Source organism: Watersipora subatra, chromosome 3, assembly GCF_963576615.1.
Source record: "Watersipora subatra chromosome 3, tzWatSuba1.1, whole genome shotgun sequence".
In the NCBI taxonomy this organism is placed as follows: Eukaryota; Metazoa; Bryozoa; class Gymnolaemata; order Cheilostomatida; family Watersiporidae; genus Watersipora; species Watersipora subatra.
The window spans coordinates 48,276,901-48,303,387 of NC_088710.1; the positions used below are offsets into that span (position 1 = coordinate 48,276,901).

The 26,487-nt window shown below is 36.4% G+C and overlaps 2 protein-coding genes across 2 annotated transcripts in view; one reads left to right on the forward strand and one right to left on the reverse strand.

Moving 5' to 3' along the window:
- The window catches only part of LOC137389813 (uncharacterized), a 29,848-nt gene extending 10,753 nt beyond the window's left edge, over positions 1–19,095 (forward strand). The window contains exons 8-21 of the mRNA XM_068075927.1: positions 273–480; positions 1,288–1,472; positions 2,210–3,740; positions 4,958–5,201; positions 5,826–6,079; positions 6,737–6,824; positions 7,155–7,245; positions 9,136–9,278; positions 9,859–10,011; positions 12,234–12,361; positions 15,014–15,211; positions 16,263–16,397; positions 17,748–17,947; positions 18,168–19,095. Of these exons, the coding sequence (XP_067932028.1) occupies positions 273–480; positions 1,288–1,472; positions 2,210–3,740; positions 4,958–5,201; positions 5,826–6,079; positions 6,737–6,824; positions 7,155–7,245; positions 9,136–9,278; positions 9,859–10,011; positions 12,234–12,361; positions 15,014–15,211; positions 16,263–16,397; positions 17,748–17,947; positions 18,168–18,637 (4,028 nt within the window). The 3' untranslated portion in view covers positions 18,638–19,095. The remainder of the gene's footprint in view (positions 1–272; positions 481–1,287; positions 1,473–2,209; positions 3,741–4,957; positions 5,202–5,825; positions 6,080–6,736; positions 6,825–7,154; positions 7,246–9,135; positions 9,279–9,858; positions 10,012–12,233; positions 12,362–15,013; positions 15,212–16,262; positions 16,398–17,747; positions 17,948–18,167) is intronic.
- Positions 19,096–19,559: 464 nt separating this feature from the next.
- Positions 19,560–26,336, reverse strand: LOC137389532 (FAD-dependent oxidoreductase domain-containing protein 1-like). The gene is made up of 5 exons (XM_068075566.1): positions 24,178–26,336; positions 23,962–24,081; positions 23,315–23,724; positions 22,399–22,524; positions 19,560–20,644 (listed from the first exon to the last, which is right to left on the reverse strand). Exons 1-5 carry the CDS (start codon positions 24,359–24,361, stop codon positions 20,057–20,059), a joined length of 1,428 nt encoding a protein of 475 aa, XP_067931667.1. The 5' UTR covers positions 24,362–26,336; the 3' UTR covers positions 19,560–20,056.
- Between the last annotated feature and the right edge of the window lie 151 nt (positions 26,337–26,487).

Consider the following 26,487-nt stretch of genomic DNA (forward strand, 5'->3'; position numbering starts at 1 on the left):
GTAAGTTCATGTGCTACCTATACCCGTGCTATACAGGGTAACGCAAGGTGATTAATACCCAGGCATTCAAACGATATTAACAAAAAATGGTTTACTTCCTCTGGTGATAACATTTTTTTAACAAACCATATAAAATAAACAATAAGAAAACTTGTATCATAAACAATCGCAATCATAAACACATGTGCACAACAGCCTTTGATGTTGGCTAGTAAACAGGTGAATTGTAATAGATGTATGTAAACAGTTGTAACAACTTGTACGCTGTACAGATAGCACCAGCCTCAGGATGTCAACCGTGTTGAATGGTACTAACTGGAGCGCAGAGCTGGAGGCCTTCAACTATAGAGTCAGTCACAGGGATGAACTGAGTCCTGAAGTGCAAGCTGTCTATAATCTACTGCTGTCAATGGTGCAGGTGACTCTCACTCCATTTTCCCAGGCTTCATTGGAGTATGGCATCAACATTCTTTTTCTCAGGTTGGTAAATTGTGTGTGAATTTTACAGGTGCAATAACACATTAATTTTGAATAAATCTCAGATCTGGAGAGATGCCAACTGTGGTCGCTTTTATGGTCCTATTACATCTGCAAACACATAGGTGACTTTTTTAGCGATAACGCCAACTTGAAAAGTCCATCAGTAGGATGTATTCAGCTATATCAAACCAGTATGGAGCCAAACTGTGTCAACGGTTTAGCTTCCTAGTAGTTCATACTACTATTCTTGCCAACTACGCGAACAACAAAAAGCCAACTGTGTAGCCAAAGTATAACATGTTGTCTAAGTTACAATTGTTTACTTGATTTTGGTCTCAAAAATAAATGCTGATCTAACTGTATAAAATGGCAAAAAAATCTTGTAGTGAAGCCCGTGTGTATACTTGACTACCTTGATATGCTGGCCAACCATCCGCCTTTGGCTATAGCCAAAAGGTTTACATCAAAGAATCTATTTTTTTGTAACCACAAGACTTTTTGGTCTGTACTTTGCAATATAATATCCACTTATTACAACATACTGGCATTATATCAGCTAATTGATTTTACTGATACATGTGATATTCATCATGTCTATTGGAGTCTGGTGAATAAACATTTAAAAGTGTAAAGTGGAGCTTTTATTTAGAACAAGGGATTTTTGCGATTGACCAAATTGAACAGACATTTCTAATGTTAGCAGACAGGAAACCGATGTGCCATTTGCAAGCGCATACTAAACTAGCAGGTGTTCAACATAGCTTATTAAACCAGGCAACAGGTTAGAGAACATCAAATATTTTAAAGGAGATCATCCAATAACAAGGTTGAAGTCGACTACAGAATTACTGTAACCGGTGATGAAGTAGCCAGTTCTCAGTCAACTAATGCAACAAGTTCTGATGGAGGTCTGTTGGAAAGCATTCAGAGAACTCTTCTGGCTTCTGACCTGTCGTCAGATGCTGCACAGAATCAGTCTATAGATGGACAGTGTAAGTTTCCCTTATGGCCCTTATGGCACAGCTCCATAGTTAAAGTTATGATACTAGTCACCTACCATTATCTTGTACATGTATGTTGATGAATGGGTTGCAAACAAGTAAAAAGTTTTGAGCATGCCAAAGTGACGTGGCTAGAAGCATTCTCTGGAGGCAGTAGTACCCAATAGCAACATAACTAATATCGCTGTTTTACTAGTGGCAGCTGTTATTTTCAGACTATATAATTATGTACGGTCTTTGAATGGTTAAAAAAAGTTTTCAAAGTATACATATGAAACATATTAGACATAGAAATTATAAGTTGGGTTGTAACTTCAAGCAATTTAGTATGTTTGTGTGGTTGTCAATGCTTTCTGCTGCAATGGTATGAATATTGGTGCAGTTTTTACATGGCGAGTTTATACAGTACATGGTCAGTTTATACACGGTCAGTTTATTTATCTATGGTCAGTTTATACATGGTCATTTTATACATGGTCAGTTTATACATGGTCAGTTTATACATGGTCAGTTTGTATGTGCTACAGAGTACCAGAAACTATAATATTTTACTTTAAAAAATTGAGGCATCTGAACTTTAACAAATTTGGCTAGCCTGAAAATTATTCACTTTTGGGATGAACATCTCATAACAGCATAAGATAACAAGAAGTGCTAATACTACATAAATGTTTATTACATTTATATTTATTTACCAGAGATGTTTATTACATTTATATTTATTGCAGTTACATGCTTGAAGAAAACTCTGACACATCCCCAAACACTTGCCAACCTGACTTTACCCCGAACACCGGATGGTTTTCGTGTAATGATATCAGGTGGGTGCGGTGGACGTATGATAACTATGCTTACCGCAAAATGCCAATACAACAAAGACCTAAGGCTGTCTAGATGGTCTAGCATAGCATTCACCAACTGTTCCACAAGCTGCCAGGGAATGACTATAACACACTCGCTAACAAGAGAATCCTTTCAACTGCTTAGTGCTCAAAATGGTGTAACACAAACATTCACTGGAGTTTGTGGCCATCAGGAACAAACTATGTTTTCAGCGACATGTACAGACAATTCTTGGAATGTAGTAGAGCATCAGTGTGTGCTGATGTGCCCAGCAGGCCAGCTGCATCATCCACAATGGTCAGAACCGCTGCCTGAAAATGAAATAGCCATGAACAGCACATACCAAGTGGACATGCTGTGTGATTCTACAAACAAGACAATATTAACAGCCAGCTGTGAACCCAACGATCAGGGTACGAATGGAGTTTGGAAAAACATTAACATGGAAACATGTGAGGTGGAGTGCAATGCAAGAAGAATAGTTCATTCTGCTGGTACTATCTGGAACTTGAGTGAGACGCCTTTAGGACAAAAGGTAGAACTCACGGGACAGTGCAATGGCGTGACCACAAATATTGGTGCAGCTGCATGCATTGGAGATGTCGCTAATGGTGCTGCATGGAACATTTCACTGATTTCCTGTAGTGTCACGTGCCCACCTCAGACATTTATTCACCCTGATACCTTAGCTTCCATAGCGTTGAGCATGGGAGAGGTGAATGAAACTGTAGTAGTAGACCTCTCTTGTAGTGGTCAGGTCTTACCAGTGGAGGCCGAATGCCGTGGAAGTCTTGCTCTTGGCGCTAACTGGAGGCTGAAAAACATGCCTTCCTGTAAACCTGTGTGCCCGCAACATGAGTGGTTTGACCAGATAACCAACCATACCTACTCTATTCCGGAAACTGACTATTTGTCTCAGTCGGAGGTTGAGGGTTCGTGTGGAGGCATTGATATGACTCTCATGGTCGCCACTTGCACAGGTGACATTATTAATGGCGTCTCATGGGAGTATGAGATTTTTAACTGCACACCTTCGTGTGAGGCATCTGTGCTTTTACACCCAGACACCATGGCTAATCTTACTCTCCCTATAACGCGGCATGGTCAACTCGTCACACTCACAGGACGTTGTAGTGGTGAGAGCAATGTTCCTTTGATGACCGGTAGGTGTGGTGGAGATGTAACTGAGAATCCAGAGTGGGTCGATTTGCAGTTTACCCTATGCACAGGATATTGTTCCTCAAAGGTTATAGATTTACTTGATACTGACAGACATTCATATGTCCTTGCCAAAGGAGAGATTGGTGAAACTGTAACAGTCAATGGAACCTGCGCTTTATTGCCATTTATGGCAGCCACTGCGCAGTGTCTTGGCAATGCTGCTGATGGTGGAGAATGGAGCTACACAATCAATGAGTGAGTAAAGCATGATACTAGGATATTATATAATTTCAAGGTTCAACTAATAGTTAAAAAGTACTTGTCACAAAACATATGATTGATCTGACACACACCTTGAGCTCATTACTAGCACCAAACACCCAATCGATAATTCACAAAATCAGAGCTATTAAAATACATCAATATTAGAAAATGGTCTATCTAATGCTTATTTACAAAGTTCTTAGTGCAGACATGGATTTATTGAAATTTTACAATTGTGTGTATAAAAAATTTATTTCCTTGAACAGCTTTATGACACTAGCTAACAATGCAAATCCCAGGAAGAACAATGCAACTCTTTTAAAGAACTTAATAAAAAGTGCACTATCTTACAGCGAAATATTTATCCTATTCTAAGAATTCTACTACAGTAACATGTTAAGAATTCTACTACCGTGACATGCTAAGAATTCTACTACAGTAACATGTTAAGAATTCTACTACAGTAACATGTTAAGAATTCTACTACAGTAACATGTTAAGAATTTTACTACAATGACATGTTAAGAATTCTACTACAGTGACATGTTAAAAATTCTACTACAGTAACATGTTAAGAATTCTACTACAGTAACATGTTAAGAATTCTACTACAGTAACATGTTAAAAATTCTACTACAGTAGCATGTTAAGAATTCTACTACAGTAACATGTTAAGAATTCTACTACAATGACATGTTAAGAATTCTACTACAGTGACATGTTAAAAATTCTACTACAGCAACATGTTAAGAATTCTACTACAGTAACATGTTAAGAATTCTACTACAATGACATGTTAAGAATTCTACTACAGTGACATGCTAAGAATTCTACTACAGTAACATGTTAAGAATTCTACTACAGTAACATGTTAAGAATTCTACTACAGTAATATGTTAAGAATTCTACTACAGTGACATGTTAAGAATTCTACTACAATGACATGTTAAGAATTCTACTACAGTGACATGCTAAGAATTCTACTACAGTGACATGTTAAGAATTCTACTACAGTAACATTTTAAGAATTCTACTACAGTAACATGTTAAGAATTCTACTACAGTAACATGTTAAAAATTCTACTACAGTAACATGAAAAGAATTCTACTACAGTAACATGTTAAGAATTCTGCTACAGTAACATGTTAAGAATTCTACTACAGTAACATGTTAAGAATTCTACTACAGTAACATGTTAATTTTTTAGATGCTCTACCGATACCAGTTGTCCACGACAACATTTTGTACATCCTGATACCAAAGCCAAGCTGATTGTGGAGAGTTCCTTAACAGGAGCTACAGTCTCTGTGAGGGGCGAGTGTCATGGAGTTGAAGTCATACTGTTGAATGTCACATGTCAAGCGGTGGCTGGAAATCGAGGAGTTTGGACAGAAAAGTCTTATTCACCTTGTAAAACCAACTTGACGGACCAACTTACTAATTTATTAGACGTGAGAATGACTTTTCCTTCCTTACTGTACATACCCTGATAGACAATTCTGTGGTAGTATTTACCTAAAGGTAGTATTAATGCTATACAAGCTACAATTGGATTTCAGTATAATACAACCTCTTCTGATTGCAACTTTTGATTGAATGACCAAAGCTTTTCTGTAAGCAATGATCAATTGTACATCATCAACCGTAGTTAGATGTCTATGGGCAATGTTTGCTAAAGTCAATGTGGATTTTAGTTAAATAGCCCATACAGTCTAGAAATCACTAGGGCAGTACGATACTAAACCACTCAATTGTATCAGTGCGTGTGGCTAATCTCTCAGGTTTAGGTCTCCTTTGCTTACTGCAAGCAGAGGCTAGCCCTGTTTTAAGAGCATCGTTGCACAAATTGTCTGTGAATTTGTCTGGACATGTGTAAGCCCAGTAACAAGGGAACTTGACGACTGGAGACATGCCAGTTGCAGAGAGCAATTTAAGGATGGATGCCAGTCCTGTCAGCATTGGTGTCCTTTTTAGGGAATTGAACCCCAGCTCGCTGTGCCCAGGTCAGGCATTATAGACCAGTACGTCGTAGTAAGTCTGATGCAGCAGTATTAATCTACGCTGACTGATTGTAGAACTTCAAGGATAACCCATTGGAGCTCATGTCGCTAACCGCTTCCATATCAAAAGATCTTGACAACTCCACTGATGAAGCGATTAACTTATTGACGAATATAGTTGAGTTCGTGGCTAGTCCAAATACATCCAAGTCTGTGGAGGACGAGGGAACATTCTTCTTTGATATCATAGACAACATGTTGAATGTAGAGTTGAACGCGGAAGAGAAGCCTGACTCTACAGAGGATGAAAAAGGGTCTACAGGAAATAGGTAGATAATTATTCAAACTTTAAAAGCTCCTTAAACTCACTTTATAAAGCGGTATTGGATAAAATTCTAGTAACATATGCATGCTGTTCAAATTCTGGTCAAAGAATGCCGAAAACAATAAAAATTTTCCAATTGTAAATATTCTACATCTAATTTCCGAAGCTCAAACTTTATAGGAATGGAAATCAGTCTTGCGTATAGTTATATTAAACCCAATCAAATTGTTAAGAAATTTGTAAGATATTTCCTAGCTGGTGATTGTGGTGGTTATCCTTACCTGCCACTCATGACAAGCTGTAACAGGTGACAGTGGTGGTTATCCTTACCTGCCACTCCGTGGCAATTTTACAAGTACATACTGTAACGGGCACTAATTGAATTCCGCATGGTTGATTAGGGAAACACAATCTTCAATGACTCAGATCCAAGTCAACTCAGCATTGTCTCCTCCTTTGAATGCCAGATTGCTTTAACCACAAACTCATAATCACCAGAAACTAACTAATACTTAGTCTGCATCCTTTTCAACCCAAATGAATTATTATTCAAATTTGTGGATCCGTGGCTATAAAGGACATTTGTCTCACAAGACAATCATAAATTTTTAAGCGAAGGTAATCTTACCTACAACTTCACGCTGTCTAAATGTTTTTGCAGACTGGCTAAATCTGTTGAGGAATTTTTGGATTCAGCAAACTCCAACACATCTCAAATAAGTATAAACAAAAGCAACTTACTCATTGAGGTAAATAACCAATTATTGTATTCATATCTAACATCTCTCTCTTACAGTCAGTCAAGGCAGTTAAGACTGTCTATGACTTTGACTTATGGTAGCAGATCTTCACTCAGCTCTCAGTTACTAGTGATTGTCTGCCACAAGTTTATATTGATCTGGTTCCATTCTAAATCTTTAGCTACATAATTATAGCAGAGTCTAGAGACTCTAGACCTTCTTTGATTTCATTTACCATTACATAGTTGTGAGTATAATAGTTGACGCAGGAGCCTGTCTTATTTCACCTACTGTCAGCGTATCTTATCACTGACTAAAGTGTGAATTATTACCTTTCAGGTGATAGATACATCATTCCTTGACGATGAGGAAGACATAGCGCTCGCTACAGGCTCATTGAATCTCTCGCTGGCTCATAACGTTGTAAACGGTAAGCATAGCCTAATAATGTAAAAATGAAGTTGGCATCATTGTTAAACCTACCATTCTTGAACCTGAAGTATTTGAAGTGTATCATAGAGTTCCTCCAGGATTGTACAGGATGGATTAACAATTAATCTGCGGTATATGTTAGTCATTGGGCAAAGCATTGCTGGTTCAAATCTGTTGCTTAGTAGGATTATCCAAATTTCATTCATACCTCTTTCATGAGGTATATGACAACATGTTTCCCCACTTCTGTTGACACCGAGTTTTTTACCGATGGTGTCCTTGAGTATGTACTTATGCTCAGGAAATTAGTTTAATTATGTGGGCATCTGCCTGCATATGGTGAGAATCATTGGCTAGACAGTGAGCTGTGTGAAGGTGAGCTATTGTTAGAAAGCAAAGGTCTTTTACGTCATTATCCTTACAGTCTCTTCCAGAGCCTGCTCATTAGTATCCTGATTGACTGCTTAAATTGGGGTATACAATTATGATGCATATTATTGTTATTATTATGATGCGTATGGTTATGGGTATCGAGTAATACTAATAATGAGGCTGGTCAACTGTGCAGTAGGCCTACTAGCTTTTGAATTTTATTCCTAGTAAAGACTTCCTCCAGTCACTATAATTCCTGATCATATGTCGTATACCAATAAGAAACACTATCAAAGTTTGTTTTTGTTTTTGTATACTGTACCAAAATTAATGGTTAAGGAATATTTTTAATAATCTAAATTCTAGGTAAAAATGAATGTTGATTTTATCTACAAGCAAAAAATAATAATTTCACTGGTTGAAATAAACCTTTGTGAAAATTCTTATAGCATTAATCAAATGCCAGGAAAAGGTCTTTTCAGCTCTGCGGAGAATTGGCATTTTTGTAATGTTTTGCGGTTGAGGTCTGTGATAGAGCATTCATATGGCTTGAATATTTAAATATTCAACAAAGACATTTTCCAAAATTTAAATATGTTAATTAAAAATCATACTTTCTTTCCTTCATATCTCCTGCATATTCTAAAATCATGGTAGCTAGGCGCGAGTCATCCAGTCGGTTATATAGATGAACACTCAAACATGATAAACAAGAAAATGATAAATGGATATATGACGTGATAGAGTTATTTGCATTAAGAAAACAAACCATTTATTGAGTCTTATGGTTTGCCTGCGATTATTTCTACTGACTCGTATGATTGATGAGCATCGTACTTGGCAACTTTTGTAAAAAGTATATGGCCTTGGGGGATAAAGAATGAGTTTTCATGACATAATTTAATGGAATATAGACTAATTCTGAGCAAAGAAAATAAATTCACTCTCTGTCAGTTTTGTTCTGTTCATTTATATATATTTTTATATTTGATTGATTCCAAGCACAGTAAAAGATTTGTAAGAGAGAATGTGATTGGTCGTACAGTACGGCTACTTTGCGTTGATTGTAATGGGCTAGCAGCAAATGTTTAATTCTTTTCCTTGTTTATAAGTGCAGGTGTGAAGTATTAATACGGCTTTGGTAGCATGGGATCGTAAGTACTACGTTGTTTAGTAACGCTTTTACACTATATGACGCAGGTGTGAACCATGATACTAATTTTGTCCAAAGGGCTGTTTGAACAAATATTTGTGGTGATAATAATGATGCGTTGGCGTTACTATTGGGGTTAAATTGTAGGAGGCAGACTTTCGATAAGGAAGTAATTTGTGTATTTTAATAAGTAACTTAATTTTACTCGTCAATGATTCGCTAGTTTAGATATCTGTGGGTGTTGTACCGACACAAGTCAGGAAGCAAGGAAATAATAACGATTTATTCTAGCAATAAAAAGGGTGACGCCTTTATTCCGGCTAAGACATGCTATATGTTACATAGTTTGGATTACTATTTTAGGATCTAAACTAAACTTTGTCAAGTACAGTCGGACAGCCATGTTTTCTACAGCGGAACGTCTGCTAGGAGACACGGTGTTTAGCGCTTCAGTCTCGCATAGGACGGTTGAGGATTCCACTAACGCAATCACCTATGTCATGGAGGTAACAACCAACTCCCTAGGCACTTGCTTTCGGCTTATCGGATTATGACTGATGAGATTTCAATTACCATGATTCTTTAGAATGCTTACCATGAAGAATGTGAAATGTGCAAAAAATAACTAAAAAAACAAATGAAGATAAATAGGAATTGATTTGTTGAAATCCATCGAGCTTTATAATCATGCATTGCACACAACGGACATAACTCTAATGGGTATCATTTGATATTGTGTATGTATTCATGATCCTACCACTCCTTAAAATAATAAAAACGATAAAAATTGTATAATGTTTGATTAAGCTTAATTTTGGATTTTATATCTGTGCAAACAACTACCAGTGCTAATAACTTAAGCATGCATATTCACCTGTATTTAACAGAAATAAAAAAAACGCTTCTGAAGTCATATCACAGGCAAACAAAAAAAAACCTTTTACACAAAATGTTAACATCTTACTGATTTCAATCGGATTTGCTATTCATGGTTAGGATTTGCTACATCTGGAAGAGGCACGTATAGTTTTGTTAAGCTTACCTCCTTTTTATGTACATCCAGTTATACTAATAATTGTTTGTCAGATAACACCAAATGACACGCTTCTTGGGAAAGCGGTATGTGGATACTGGAACTTCTCAACATCAGCTTGGTCGACAGAAGGGTGTAGCGAGACAAAAGGAAATAATTCTGTCAAATGCACTTGCAACCATTTGACAAATTTTGCAATCATCATGGTAAGTTTGAATGGCTTTTATATAGCCACTGTGCTTGTCGAAAATTAGGTTGATATTTTAAAATAGGTTCTTGCTAAAATATAAAATGTACATTTGTCATTTGGTCTTCTGTCCGACCTCTCTAAATCAGTCTTATAGCATCTTGTTCTATGTTCTTGTTCTATGACCAACACAGAGTAAAGGCTATGTTAAACAATGTCAAGGTCAACAGCACAGACTGCATAATTTCAAACTTATTTGCGCTTTTGTGTTGCTGTTCTATCTTTTATCAAGTACGTTGGCATTCCCATGGGCCGTGCGTGATTGTCATGTGTAATCGCTTCGTGCAAAATTATTTTGCGAAGCTGCAGAGGGGTGTGGTGGTGTAGTTGATAGTTTACTTTGCTGCAAACACTTAGATATCCGAGTTCAATTTTGGGTCGAGGCAATTTTTTTCCTAACTCTTATAGTGGCTTTGGATAGACGGATGGACACAGCTCTTAGTACAGTGAAGACAAGCTGAATGCCTGGTGTTGCCCGGGTAATTAAAAGTCTTTGAACAGAAAATATATTTTTATTTGACAGTTACCGTTCTAACTTTTAAACTTCATACTATGAGAAAGGTGTTTTGCGCAGTTCAAATAAATTATAAAAAAAATAAAACAACTGTAAAGGTGTTTAAATGTAAAATAATTAGCAAGTAATGGCTAGGTAGTCTGTTTCGCTGCAATAAATACAAGGAAAAGTGATTTGACACTGATACAATTATTACGAGCTGAAAAAACCAAATAAAAATCATGAATATGTTGAATTAATAATAACAACGATTACATAGAAGTTTGTGTATAAAAAGGTTACTGTTGTAATCGAAGTTAGCTATCTGACCTTTACTGGTACTGGTACAAACGCAAAAATTAGATATCGGACTGTTTTTGTCTTATGTGTTGCCTGACCGAAGGGAGAGAGAATGTAAATGCTCGAGATACAAAAGTCCAGGTGTAAAAGCAATAAATTTATTAGTTCTTAGCGATTGTTAAGAACCGGAAATTGGAGCTGGTAAAAGGACATTTGAAATTGAACACATTTGAAAATTACAAATTAGAAAAGTAGGTAATGGATGTTGAAATGGCTTTTAAAGATTTTTAAAAAGCAAAACAAATGCAAAAGATAATATTAATGACAACCACCAGATTGACGTATCAGGACAGACTTGGTAATAGCTGTTGTAAAGCGATCCTTAATCCTTAACAACCCTTAACAGTCCTTAACAATGTATCGCAAAATTGCGCTGATCTTGCTATAATAGGTTTTAACTGATAAGGCGTCAGTCCATGGTTATATTTTTACCAATCTTCTAATAATTATTTTCACCTTTCAGTGATCAAATTTGGATCAAGAACAGAAGTTCATTGGTGACATCAACAATGTACATATTATTTTTTTGAATCAATATTTTTCAACCAGGAGGCTCATGCTAATCTCAGGCTATAGAGGCGCTATGCTTGTTACTAATGCCAGGAGACTTAAGGGATGATGTTCTATTTTTACTGATTCTAATCTTTTGACACTCCCGTGTTCTTTAATCTATTTCCTTGCAAAAAAACATAATCAGTTGCAGATGTTCGTTTATAAAAACAGATCAATAAAATGAAGCAAATTAACCTCTGCCCTTTAGAAAATCTTCAAAATACAACGCGGTGAATTTTGATTAACAATGTCGCTCCACTCGCCATAGCAAAAAGCTTTGATAGCTATGCGTAAAGCTGAAAAAGGTAACTTTCAATGCAGGCCTTTTTATATATAGCATTGCATGAAGGGCCAGTGGCTTTGCCACTTCAGTCTTTTCGGTATCGTGTAAGAAGCTTACATCTGGAGGTTAAAATTTGTATAATCTGAAGTTTTTAAACCGGAGCGTGTTTTAAAAACGTACCTCTAATGATTAAAGACCATATACTACATATTATTGTCTGAATATGACTAAAAAAAGTCATTTGCCTAAAAAATAAATCCCATAAAGAAATGCTAAAGTTTTTGATAACTGATTTTTGTTAACTTGGTTTATTATAGCCACAAATTATTTAAAAAACTTGTTGGCAGTAAATTTAGTATCCCGACTATCTTTAACATACATGTTATACAAACGTGAAGGTTGATTGAATGTCTTTGAGAGTTACTCTTTATTTAAAAACAAATACTACATTTCAGATTAATGAAGGAATAGTGTTTATTGTTTGCTATTCTAGGATACAGCGGGCCAGGATCGCTACATAGCAGACGAACATCACCTAGCTCTGACCATTATTACAATGACAGGACTTGGAATCTCAGTGGTTGCTTTGAGCCTACACCTCATATCCTTCTTGTTTATTGAGTAAGTACCCTGACCTATAAATGACCTTTGACAGCTCCTCTCCTTATCAAATAGTAACTACCTGAATATTATCGAAAGGCATCGCTAGGTGCCTGAGCAGTGACTGCGCGGTCAGAACAATTGCAAGATGTCGGCGTTTATATGAAGTCAGTGTTTGTCCTTCATCTTTAATTTGCAAAGACCATCTTTGCAACATAACATACAATGCATAGTATCAATACCAGTACCCTGGCAGACTAGTGGGCTGTGAGAGATTGTCAGGTGTGCCAATAAAGTACAGAGAATAAGTATGTACACAATAATTCTAATACCTGAAAGGTAAATGGTTGGTGCAGGTAGCGGGACGAGCTGGGAAGCGGTACGGCACAGGTTTGAATCCTGTATCATGTAATTTTTTTCCCCAACCAGCTGTGTCTTCAAATGGATGACCAGGGATCTTATTATAACAAAGAATATTCCATGTCATCACAGTATGTGCAAATGACGTGCTAAACACCGGGATTGATCATAACGCTGCACAGCTTCACACAAGGGGTTTATTTTTCGCTGATGATTCCCAGAAGTCTTTTAATTTTTTATTGTTATAAATAGATAGTCTTAGTATCATAAGTATTTTAATATCTTTACATTTTACTCCCGATGTCATGAGCAGCACACCTAAATGAATTTAACACCATTCTTCATCTTGTATAATACCTCATATAATGATTTAATTGAGCTAACTTGGTGCAGCCAAAGTTTTGTGTGGCTGACTTTTGTGTAAACCAAATCATCAAGTTCATCATCCCTCAGCTAACTTTGTGATCCCGGAAGGTAAATTTACAGCAGTTTCCAGGTTAAAATCCTGATAAAAATGCGTGTATGTATAGTAAAACCTACTTTCCTATTTCTCCTCAACAATCAGATGCTCTATTGCATGTGGTGTAAGCTAGTAGAACTCGGCCTACCTTAAGTTTGATCAAGCTTCCTTTATCCTCACACTAGACATAGTGTAACCATTGATGAAATTGAAAACTTCACTCGCAAAGTTATGCATTCGATGCAAGTTTCTTTTATGCTGATGATTAATAACAGTAACTTGTTAATAACTGTTAACAATAACATGTTGATAACTGTTAACAATAACATATTAATAACTGTTGACAATAACATGTTAATAACTGTTGACAATAACATGTTAATAACTGTTGACATTAGCTAAGTTATTACATTTATTGTCTCTTGTGAAAAATAATGTTTTTCATCAATGAGAATGCCAATATATTTGGGTCATGTGATAGTGTGGGTCATGTGATAGTGCTTTGATGTCTCAACAATCCATTGAGTGCTTAGATATGTAAAAACAGGCTTCACTAGCTTTTGCCATAACCGCTAGCTATTCAAATGTTTAGGATTGATATGATTATTGCAGGCCAGGTGTATTTGTTGTCATCATTCCTCATCGTTTAGTATTAATGACCGTATGACTATTTGTGTGTGCCAGTATTTGCTTTACTAATTATTCAATTTTAGATGAAAGCAGATATACCAATTATAATGTAAATAAATGGTGTAGATAAATTATATTTGTATTTCCAAACTCAAGGCAATTTTTAACTAACTTTAGCACCTTTGAGAAATTTCTGTTAGCAATAAAAGGAGGCTAAAAACTTAAACATAAATTTTGGGATCATTTGTAGATAAGCTACCGTTGTGTGTAACGCTTGCAGCTTAAAAATCAATGAAATAATCCTTAGAGTAGCCCAAAGATTCTGACTGCTCCGCGGTCTTAATCAATGATTTGTGAGAGAATTCATTTTGACATTTAAAAAAAATTAATTAAGATGCCAAAAGTAGAACGGTTGCCAACATGTCAGCTAGTTATGATATAAGATGACTACAATTGTGATATTAATACTGATCATAAAAGCTGTCTCCCCAAAATGACTCATTCATAGGAAGACTATGCCAATGTCATATATCATGCATATATTCATATATATTGTTGTAGCAAGATTTCAGACACCAACCTTAGTATCATTAACATTAGATGCATCCTTTTACTCAAAATTTTTTATCATATTGTTTAAAGCTGCAATCACAATAGCTAGCTTTTTAATTTGCCCAAACTATTGCATCTATCTTTCATTGGCAAATTAACAATATTTAGCTGATACCATAATTTGAACTTTTGACTGCTCTTGGTAAATCTTGCCAAAAATTACCTATAAGCAAACTTAACTCTGGCAATGTCAAGTTAAAAGGAATATATTAACTGTGACAGTTCTGTGAGGGCTTGAGAATCTGATTAAGTATGGTATGTTTATTTTATTGTATCTTGCTTAAAATATGTGGCATTAGAACCCATGCTTCAGCTTAGTGTTCGGTTGACCTTCTTTGGCAAAGAGCAACAAATAACAAACAGAAGCAGGGCCTCAACAATAAAGAAACATCAATAAGAAACAATAAAGGAGCATAATTTAGTACCTGCGTTAAACCTTTTATCTCTCGTGCTCATGCATTGCTTTCCTAGTCTCACCCATTCACAATGTTCAAATTTTTCAACACATTTTCTATCATGTTGATATGCCATCACATGCTTTGTAGATATGTTATTATTCAAGTTCACTCACTGTAACCATATTAAATACATGGTGGTACGACTTATTGTAGAAAGTTACGAAGAAATCAATTTCAGAAGGTGCTGGCGAACTTAGCATTTGCAATCCTTGCATCCAATTTGGTGTTTTTGGCTGGTATTGATAAAGTGACCAACCCGACAGCGTGTATAGCTGTGGCAGCTCTCCTTCACTACTTCATACTGGCATCATTTTGCTGGATGTTTGTTGAAGCTTTCATGCAATACAGAAGGTATGCACTAGTGTGTTGTTTATCATTAAACTTGAAGAGAAATGCAGACAAACCTTCACTTACAATAACTCTACATACAAATGCTTCGACATAAAATTTGAGCAAATATTGGTTTCAACATGCAAAGTGCTTCCATTTTATAAATCATAAAATTGGTTTCAATTAAAAATAATGATGAAAGAATGCATAAAATTTAAATTGTATCTATATTAATAATTCTTACTTTGGCGTTGTTTGTCTGTCTGCGTAAACGCTTTGCACTTTCACATTTTTTTGGCCAATTTCATCCAAACTTTCCACGTATGTGCTCCATGCCCTTCGTCAGATTGCTAAAAATATTTGATTTCAAAATTCTGTCTGGTTCCTGAAAACCAGCTTCTCAAACACCTACCTGCGGGCTGTCCTACCTGCGGGCTATCCGTCTGAGAATGAAGGAAATCCCTGGGCATCACCTGGCTTACTGATAATATGGTATACATTGGTGTGCACTAGATTGTGTATTTTAATCACTCCACCACTATTTGGGTATGGCCGAACCTATACTGTTGGTCACGTGTCTCTAATTTATGGTAACAAAATATCTTCTTATTGTATATTACTTTATTAATATAGTATGTACATATAATTCAGGTCTTCGCATGAAGTTCTTACCTAGTTTTATATCATATATTTGTTTTAATGCTACAAATGATTACTTGCAAAATTTATAGTTTTTTTAGCTCTCGAACAAATTAAACGCAATACCATGCACTGTTATAAAAATATTTGCTCCAGCATTCAACAGTTTTGATATATAAAGCAAATATCTGAACTAATCAACTTTGGTTTATCTGTAAAAATCATCACACTTCGCTAGGTTAGTAAGTGTTTACTAGTTGATACCAGTTGATATGTCCTTCAAGTGAATTATGTAGAGATCTACCTAATTTAGTCAGTGCAATACCCTGATTAATGTGTCATGAAATGTCCAAGTTGTGCCAAAAAGTGCAAGTTAATTTTCTACTCGAGCATAATTAACAAGTTTATTGAGTGATGTATCTGTTTTTGGTAGATTTGTGAAAGTTCTTGGAACACACGTGACACATGTTCTAGTGAAAGCAGGGTTACCGGCTTGGATTATTCCCACAGTTCCGGTGGCCATCGTCTTTATAGTGGATCCACAACTTTATAGAGGAGGTGCCAAATTGTGAGTCAGATATACATATTATTTTAATATAATCACTATTACTTTTACCTATGCATCTCTTTTAGTAAAAGGCTGTAAAGTAACTAAACGTAACATATACTCAAACTAAAAAAACTGATCCCTCCGTCTGCTAATAAATGTTTGATGAAAAACTTGTGTTCTAGTTTAGAGGTAAAAGCTAAAAAGATGGAATGGGATAAAATACACCACAAAATAAAAACAATTACATGATATGCAGCAATTGTTCTTATTGGCCATCCTGGAAACGGTACAGAAAAAATTCTTGGTTTATTATTAACAGTGACAGCATACATTTAGACCTTTAAAAATAAAAATTAATGAGTATGTTTGTCGCTCGGCCTAAAATATCAAAACACAACAAAGACTTGTTCTTGCTTGAAAGAAAGCTCAAAAGCTGAGGAAGGTAATGCTACCAACTGTACATGTATGCTTACCATATCCTATTACAAGCACCGAATCAGTTAAGAATAAAGTGATTAACAACATTCAGAAAGCATGTAATTTGGACTACTACTTTTGCAACTACTATCAAATCAATTAGTCCAGTGTATTCAACTTTTACTGAACAGCTCTACTGATTCTGGGATAGTTTTTGGTACGTAGGGAACAGCTCTAAAAATATAATAAAACAGTTATCTACCTATTATTTGGCAATATTTTTTTGTGTAAGAGAAATAGTCTTTGACTGTAGTAGTCAGCGTATGGTTTTTGTTGTATGCCCTTCGAGGACTGTTTATTTCTCAAATGTATCAAAATAGTAAATATTGTTACAAGGATGTTGATGAGTAATAGATGCTTATGTTAAAAAGCCGCCATACAAGCTACACCTACCTTATAGATCTTTCTAGAACCCATTGTTATGGCCCATACCCACTTCTTCACGTTCCTTATGATGGTCTCTTTAAATTACAATCTAGGCCTCACCTTATTGCGGTTTACAGTTTTCATTTGGAAGTAACAGTTCTTGAAGGAAGCAATTGTGCGCCATAATTAGTCATCTCAAATTCTATTCCATATGGATGGCTTTGAGTGATAGTGTATCTCCATTCGTTTGAGTGATGGCATTCCTGTTCATTTACTGCCTCAGTATTAGTGATCTTTTCTTCCATGAGGTACCCATCATCTCCCATTGTTGATGCGGCTCTCCATAAATGGTTTTTATACATGGTTGTGAGACGCCTCCAAGAAACTTTTTCAGCCTTTAAAGGCACTCTATTATTAATATTGAGATTGATTTGTTTTGTAGCAGTAGAGCATCTCCTTAGATAGCTCGTCAAAACACTAAGTCTTGCTAACACGCCTACATAGTATAAATAATTTCTTTTCTAGTTGCTGGATGAAACGAGAAGCTTTGTATTATTCCTTCCTCTTCCCTATCGGCGCTATAATTCTGGCCAACATAGTCCTGTTCACGCTAATACTGCGGGGCCTGACATGCGCCAGACCTAGCCAGCTTCGTACAAACAAGAGTGAAAATCATAGAAGAATGATGTATTTCAAAGCTGGTTTGGCAATTTTTACCCTTTTAGGTAAGTTCTTATCTGATGTAACCTCCAATCAAAGGGATAATTTTATCTTATGGCTTGCAGTTATTTCTTGATAAATATGCTGTAGCTGAAGTTTGTATTCTCAGTAAAGCCCAATCTATACACCATATACTGTATCACTTGCAAATTGATCCTACAAGGCTAAATAGTTGCGTGTCTACAAATCTTTTTTTTTTCTAATTTGAATGTGTACTGCTTGTAGGAATGACTTGGGTCTTTGGTTTCTTCGCCGTGAGTAGCGCAAGGCTGGCGTTTCAGTATCTCTTTTGTATAACTAACGCCTTTCAAGGATTGGTTATATTCCTCTTACACAACGTGCGAGATCCAAAAGTGATGGCGTGGTGGCGATCAGTACTTCATCTGAAACCTCTACCAGCATTTGGAACATCACGAGGAACGAGTGCGTCGACGTATCTTAGCAAGAAAACTGACTACTCGCGCTCAAGTAGCGGAGATGACTGGAACACTGAGAGGCAGCGAGCCTTCAAGATTAAGCCTGCTGAAAAGAATGAAAATAAATTCAACTTACCGTCATCTGCTGAAACGCCAGTTAAAAAGACTACTTTGAAACGCCAGCAGCTGGAACAGAGTAAGGTGATGCACAGCAGCACCGAGTCAGAAGAAAGCGGTACCACTCAAAGCAGCGGTGTCACTGAGCAAAGTGATTTATAAGTCATGTGTAGAAAACATACCATAGTTCAGCTCCGTCACATCATCAAGTATATGTGGCTTCAAGTAACTAACTTGGCTATTTGCATCCGATTATATTCTCATGCCTTCTGTATGCATATACTCTCTATTTTTGTACTGTAAAAACTAAAATACCAAAGATTATTTTACCACATCGCCCGCTGTTCACATTGTTACATAGTATTTATTTAATGCTACTTATAATATGAGTGCTTATTTTATCCAGTTTACCCCAACATGTTTGCAGATGCTGCTTTGTAGATGACACAAGAGATTCCCAGTTTTCCATTTTGAATCTCAAACTGTTAGACTTTAAAGTATTATTTTTATATCCTTTGCTTACAGATAATCTGTTTCATATTTTAAAATAAACGATTATTTATGCATTACCTAGAACACAAGAAGCATTTCACAATACAGCCATGGTTGCATTTGACAAACTTCATCTTACTACTGAATCGATAAGCCAGATCTAGTAAGGCACGTCCTATGATCAGACAAACTAACAAAATATATATTAGTCCTAATGATCTTGACATCAATTGAATGTAGCCAAGTAACAAAATTCATAATTTGAAACAAACTGATTCATTTTTGTTACAAAACTAAAACGCGACTCGCTTGGTAAACAAATTGACAAAGGAACTCGTAGGATGATTTTATCCACTCCTTTGACAGCAATTTTTGCCATGGTTTCACGTGGTGTAATTCATATCAATGCATTAGCACACATTTACATTAATGACACCCACTGCTGGAAAGTGCATTTATTTCAGTAAATAAATAAGCTAACAAAATTGCCTAGTACCAAATTCTGTCAGTTCAAACTGAACTTTAACCAATAAAAAATGAAAAGAACACAGAGATCAGCATTTTTGGAAAGAGGTGACTAGCGAGAGGTGACTCACGTGGCTACTTCTGCCGCAACACGTTTATTCAATACACACATATACTTCATACATACAAATAATATAAAAAAATTATGATACTTCGAGATTTAACCGCAGAATATATCTGCAAAAAATTAATCGAGCTGAACTCCAAAAAAGGATGCTAAATATCTGTTAATGTTTTTTTGTTATAACAAAAGCAGGGCATGTCAGTGATTTTATCTCCTAGGATAGCCATGCAAAATTAATCTCAAAAGATCATTCTACTAAAAAATTGAAGGTTATACAAATGACTTGAGGTGAAAATAAACTTTACACGCTGAAACAAGAGATAATGATGACAATGCAGACAAGGGAATGGATATCGTGCTACCGACTTCCAAATGTGCTCAAGTATAACTATATTATAGCTCACTTAAGTATAACTATATTATAGCTCACTCAAGTATAACTATATTATAGCTCACTCAAGTATAACTATATTATAGCTCACACAGTACCATGATTTCCTTTAAACTACATTTGTCTCCCCACCTAGCGAATCCATATCATCAGTTTCCAAAAATCTATCAAATGCAAAGGCATTAAGGTCCACTGTTCTGTACTCTTGGTAGTTAATAAGTTCTGTAATCGCTCTACCCATGGCTGGAGCGTGCTGGAGCCCGTGCCCACTAGATCCATTTGCGAAGTACATATTTTTAAAGTATGGATGTGCTCCTATAATTAGATTCTGATCGATGAAGTTATAGTCATAATAACCAGCCCAAGCCCCTACAACTTTTAATGCCTCAAATGCTGGCATTCTGTGTGCAAGCTTGGGCCAAATATGTTCATCAAAAAAGTTATAATCAACCGTGAGATCTGAATGATCATGCTCCATATCTGCTGGTGGAGACATTCCACATATATAGTTGTTACCAAGCCCCTCTCTTCTGAGATATACAAAGTTCTGGGAGCTGTCTGCGACAAGGGGACAGTCTAGGCCTGGACCATTGACGCAGTGTAATGTATAAACATATCTTTTGCGAGGCTCCACAGGCAAAGGAACGGCACAGACTGCGCTAATGTTTTCGTCTCCAATGCCAGCCATTTGCGCTACCTATTGCAAACCAATGTACATAAGAAACAGAAATTGTCATGAGAACCAATCTAAATAAACAAAAATGGCAGTGATTTTTATCTGAGAGAGGTTTGTGACGGAAAATCAAAAATTACATGAAACAAGGGAGAACACAGACCGCACTAATACTTTCGCCTCCAATGCCAGCCATTTGCGCTATCTATCGAAAACCAACATAAATACAAAATTTAAATTTTCATTACCTCAGAGCATTAAGTCATAAACTGAGTGTAAAACAATACAATTTAAAGATGTGGTAATACAGCAATACATTCAAACTTCTATTACAATTCCTTTAACAAACAAAATGTTCCACAAATAACTTAAGGAAATCTTTGTTTCTACACCTGAAGTAATTCTTAAAGGTTGACTTGCAACAAAATTCACATTACAGTTATTTGGTATCAAAAGATTCACCCTATCTTACTCTGTTGTGTTGTAGGTGCAAATATGTGAAAATGTGATTACAAGTTATTAAAAGCTCAAAAACGAAAAGCCGCCGTAGATTGGAATCAGTTTATTTCTCTGACGTTGTCATTACATTTGGTTATTGCTTTGTCACGTGATGTTCTCACGTGAATTGAAAGGCCAATAAAAGGCTCAATATAAAACTTCTCGTAGCACTTGTTTATGACAAACACTTTGAGTTTTACCAAAGACCCCGTATCAAATATAGATGCTCGCTACTTAACAGTTTTGTTTCGAATTGGTCTAATCGTATCCTGATCATGTGACCCAATACTTCGCGAATAATTTCTGCAGCGATTTTCGATTATCACAGGTGACCGACAGGCTCATCATGATTATCAGACAATGATATGTACTCCTTCGAGCTAAGATTAAAAAATTAAACGGATTTTTACGTTAAGTTATAAGATATCAGTGCTGAAAGTGACAGCATTACAATGACGACAAAACAGATGTGTAAGAACAATAAACATGGTTTTATTGAATGCGTGAAGTATATTTGTGAAAATATTTCGACGAATGAGGTTGCAAGAAAATGTAAACAGAAGCCATCTTGTACAACTACGTTCCATTTGAGCCGTTTTGGAAAAAGATTCTAATCTACAGCGGTTTTGTGATGGCGATGATTAACTGTTCATTTTTTAGCATTTAGGAGCTTGCAATCACATTTCCACATATTTTGGACCTACAGCACAACAGAGTGAGACATGGTGAATATTTTGATACAATAACTGTAATGTGAATTTTGTTGCAAGTCAACCTTTAACATGCAACTCTTGAAGTTTCTCGAAACATCACAGCTTTGCAAGTTAAACCCAAAGCCTGAAGAAGTATTAAATTATAAAAAGTAAATTGATGAACAATAAGATAAGTTGATTTAAACTTTACCTAGTCTTTGCCTCCAAACCTACACATCTCTGAGCTTCGAACTTTGTTCACCTACCTTTAAGGTAAAGTAACAACAATACCAAACCTTTTTATTGTTACTACAGTATTAATGTATTTTTACCTCTCCCATATATGCAACTTTTTATTTCCATCTATAATTATTTCAATTTATAATTATCTCCAATAATTATTGGATATTTATTGAGGATTTCGGGCCGCGGCATAGATCATTGTGAACTCTCAAGGACATATCTGCCCCAGAACACTATGGTTTTAACATACGAAGCAAACCCCCAGAATGGATTAAGGAGAATAAGATAACCACTATACCAAACTAAAATAGCAGTTATGCAGATGTCCACTTTGAAATCAATTACCTCTCCAGCGTGCGGACCAGTAGCGTTCACAAACAGCGCTGCCCTGACCGGTTGTACATCACCATTAGGAAGTTGTACCAAAGCAAAGTCCAACTTGTGATACCTTTTCTCGCCACTTAATCTAATCTACAAAACCAAGCAGCACCTTCGCAATGCAAGCCTTGGCAATGAACACTTTACATGTATGTGGTTATTCACCAAAATAAACTTTCTACCAAAGACACAAGAAGTGTTAGGAGCCTGCGACGCACATAGCCAGTCAACAAGTATCATAACAGCGGCACAACTAGTCCCTGTGAACCTATGAGTTTACAACAAGTAAGGTGCTAGAAACTAGTCAATCCATGCATAGTAACAAGTCAGACCATAATACAAACTAGTCAATCCATGCATAGTAACAGGTCAGACCATAATACAAACTATAGTCAATCCATGCATAGTAACAGGCCAGACCATAATAAAAACTATAGTCAATCCATGCATAGTAACAGGCCAGACCATAATACAAACTATAGTCAATCCATGCATAGTAACAGGCCAGACCATAATACAAACTATAGTCAATCCATGCATAGTAACAGGCCAGACCATAATACAAACTATAGTCAATCCATGCATAGTAACAGGCCAGACCATAATACAAACTATAGTCAATCCATGCATAGTAACAGGCCAGACCATAATACAAACTATAGTCAATCCATGCATAGTAACAGGCCAGACCATAATACAAACTATAGTCAATCCATGCATAGTAACAGGCCAGACCATAATACAAACTATAGTCAATCCATGCATAGTAACAGGTCAGACCATAATACCAACTAGTCAATCCATGCATAGTATGGTAACTACTAATAAGCCAAACCATAATACAAACTGCCACGCCAAAGGCGAACCGCTATAACCTACAAACCTTCTCATACTCAAACCCAATGACTTTTCCATTGACGTATGGCACATCTTGTGACCTGTTCTTTCCTCTAAGACCAGAAAGCAGAGCGGCAGGATCAAACCAGCCTTCACCTTGGCATCCAACTGTTGCTAGTTCTATACCATCAGTATTTATCCATGGATACTTCTTTTTGAGCATGTCAGCACTAAGTAGGGTACTGACAGCACCACATTCTGTCTGGATTTCATGATTTTTGAGCATTGTGTCGGCGTTATCTTTATCAGCTAATATCAAATAACCTGCGTGGTTGAACTGAACATCCGGAGGTGGCTCACCTCTAACTGCAAGCAATTGACTTGCTCTTCGTAAAAACTCGAATCCGAATTGAGACATTTCAATGTTTTCTCTGCGTGAAAACTGTTGTCTCATACCTGCAAATAGAAACTAAAACAGTCCAAAGTGAAAAATTTACTTATCTTACTTACTTATCTGACGAATAAACCATCAACATATAGCGTGAGAGAGTTTTCCCCTATCAAAATACGCGTGCTGAAGTAATAAAAAGGTTGCTCTCATTATATTGATATGGCTACTAACTAGGTAAACAGTTAGCTACATGAATATCCTATGACGTATGTACACCAGACAAAAGGATTGTAAAAAAGCACCTCCAACTGAAAGTAGAGCCGAGGCAGAGGAGTAGCTGCTGTCTGCCTCAACAACCATTACATTCAGCTTGTTTTGTTGTTCCTTGAGAAAGTAGGCAATGCTTGAGCCAACCACACTACCTAAAACGATGGAATTCGAGTTGCTTAATCTGTCAGCACCTTATCCAGTAACCAAATTAGTAACATAAATGTATTATTGAGCCATAAGAAACATACCGCCTATTATCAGAACATCACATTCCCGTGGACAGGGAAGAATTTTATCCAATCGACCATCCACCAAATCATGCTTTAAAATCTTTAATGGATCTTTAGCGTCTTCAACGGAAGGGAGTCTTACATAATGTCGGATGCTCATCCATGAGCGCCGTGGAAAATGTGAAAGCAATTTGCAGAACATTTCTTACCGCTTGATTGTCACAAAATGGCCAAGAGTTGCAAAGAACTATAGCAGCGTTTGCTACAATATCTGTAGTTCATCTAAAATAAACTAATGGTAGTTGCTTCAAGTTAGGGCAAAATCGAAAAGTCAAATAGACATTTAGTTACAATGCTAACAACGCAACTGTGTTGGATGTTGAGTGACAAGTTTCAAACCTATAAAAATTAACTCATCACTATCATTATATAGAGAGTTATATTTCCTTTAATATATTAATTATAATCACATATTATACTATAATTAACTATTGTTCATAGAGATGTCATCTATACCCAGCATTCCTTTTTTCTTTTCCTGTTCTTATGCCCCCATGAGTTGACAATACGATTTATTACTGCAATACAAATCTGATGGCATCTGCACCTTTAACAGGTTATGGGCAAATGTCTTGAGTTATATTTAATGAGCACATGGCTTCTTACAATATTTGGGAAACTAGATTTATTAACTACCTCTATACCTAAGTAAAGGTTAGTCGGATGAGGCGTTAGTAAAGGCTATTGAATCAAAACAATCAGATGCAGCTTTGATACAAAAAACAGGAGAGCGTACACCGAATTGACTAAAGTGCTTGAAGAACGAACATTGGAACTAATTATGACTGACTGCAAGAATGACAGCCGTTATTCACTAAAGGCATTTAAAAAGCAGCAACAGAATCTGGTGCCAATGCGGTATTCACCAGGAGTTGCAACACTATCCACCAAAAATACCCAATTTGACATCTCTGAGAGCAACAAACTATTTTACTTACCAACTGGCCGACTCTGACACTACCCACACTACCAGACATTACAAAGCTGGCCTACAGTGCTCGGCCACATGAATTATGAAGATATAAAAAAACTCCAAACTGTTACTAATGGAATGAGAATCTTTAAAAAGGAAATCAGAAAAGCTATGTAAGATATATAAAAAGAACAAGCTGAGCAGACTACCCAAATCCCATGACATACCAACCACCAAGGCTACAAAGTTGTTGGAGAGAGTACATAAAGCTATATGCGGACCAATCACACCAATTGCAAAAGAAGGCTACAAATATGTTATCAACTTTGTCGATGAATTCTCTAGCATGCTTTTTGTTCACTTTTAAAATTCAAGGACAAAGCCCACAATGTACTTCACGCATTTCTTGCAGATATTGCACCTATTGGTCAACCATTATCAATTCACAGCGACAACGGATGTGAATACACTAGACATTAATTGCAAGCTACCCTGCTAGATCATGGAGAAAGACATTAAACAGCTGCTTCATACCACCCATATCAAAATGAAAAATCTGAATGAGGATGGAGGAGCATAATGGAAATAGCTGGATGCCTTTTGGCTGAACTCTAATCTTTTTAAACTGTATTAGACATACGCCGTGAGACATGCACACTATCTAAGAAACAGAAGTTACGAATGAAGAACAGGCACTGCCGCCTTTAATCTGTTCACTGGTCATCAACCTGACATGAGAGCCATACATGCCTTGGGTTTACCTTGTACGTACTATGACAAAGGACCTAAAACTGAATTAGATAGGAGAAGACTCAAGGGAACCTATCCTGGAATTAACCCCAAAAACAAAGGTTACTACATTTTTACAAAGAGAGATCGTAGTGTCATTACAACACGCAACGTACGTGACGTAAATGACTTAAATGATATGACACCTACTATACAACCAAGAACACAGTCACTTACCAAGACTGAACCAAACGAAGACAGAGAAGAACCAAGTGAATGCCCTCAATGTGAGAGAAAAATGGCATCATACTTACTTGACTACTTGGTATTTACAACTACTGAATATGCTTACTTGTCTGTACCATTCGTACCCAACAAGTATAACCAGGCAATAAATTCGCATGAAGCTGAAATGTGGAAAAGAGCCATAGATGCCGAAATAAACACAAAAAAGAAAACATAGACAGTCAAACCACTTCCACCTGACAGAACAGAAACAAAGCGCAGGTGGGTATATACCATCAAACAAGGAAAGACAACTGATCAAATGGATTATTTTGGATTTGAGGATTTTCACAGATCCCTAGTTTAGACTTTGACAAAGCCCATTCACCTACAACTCGACT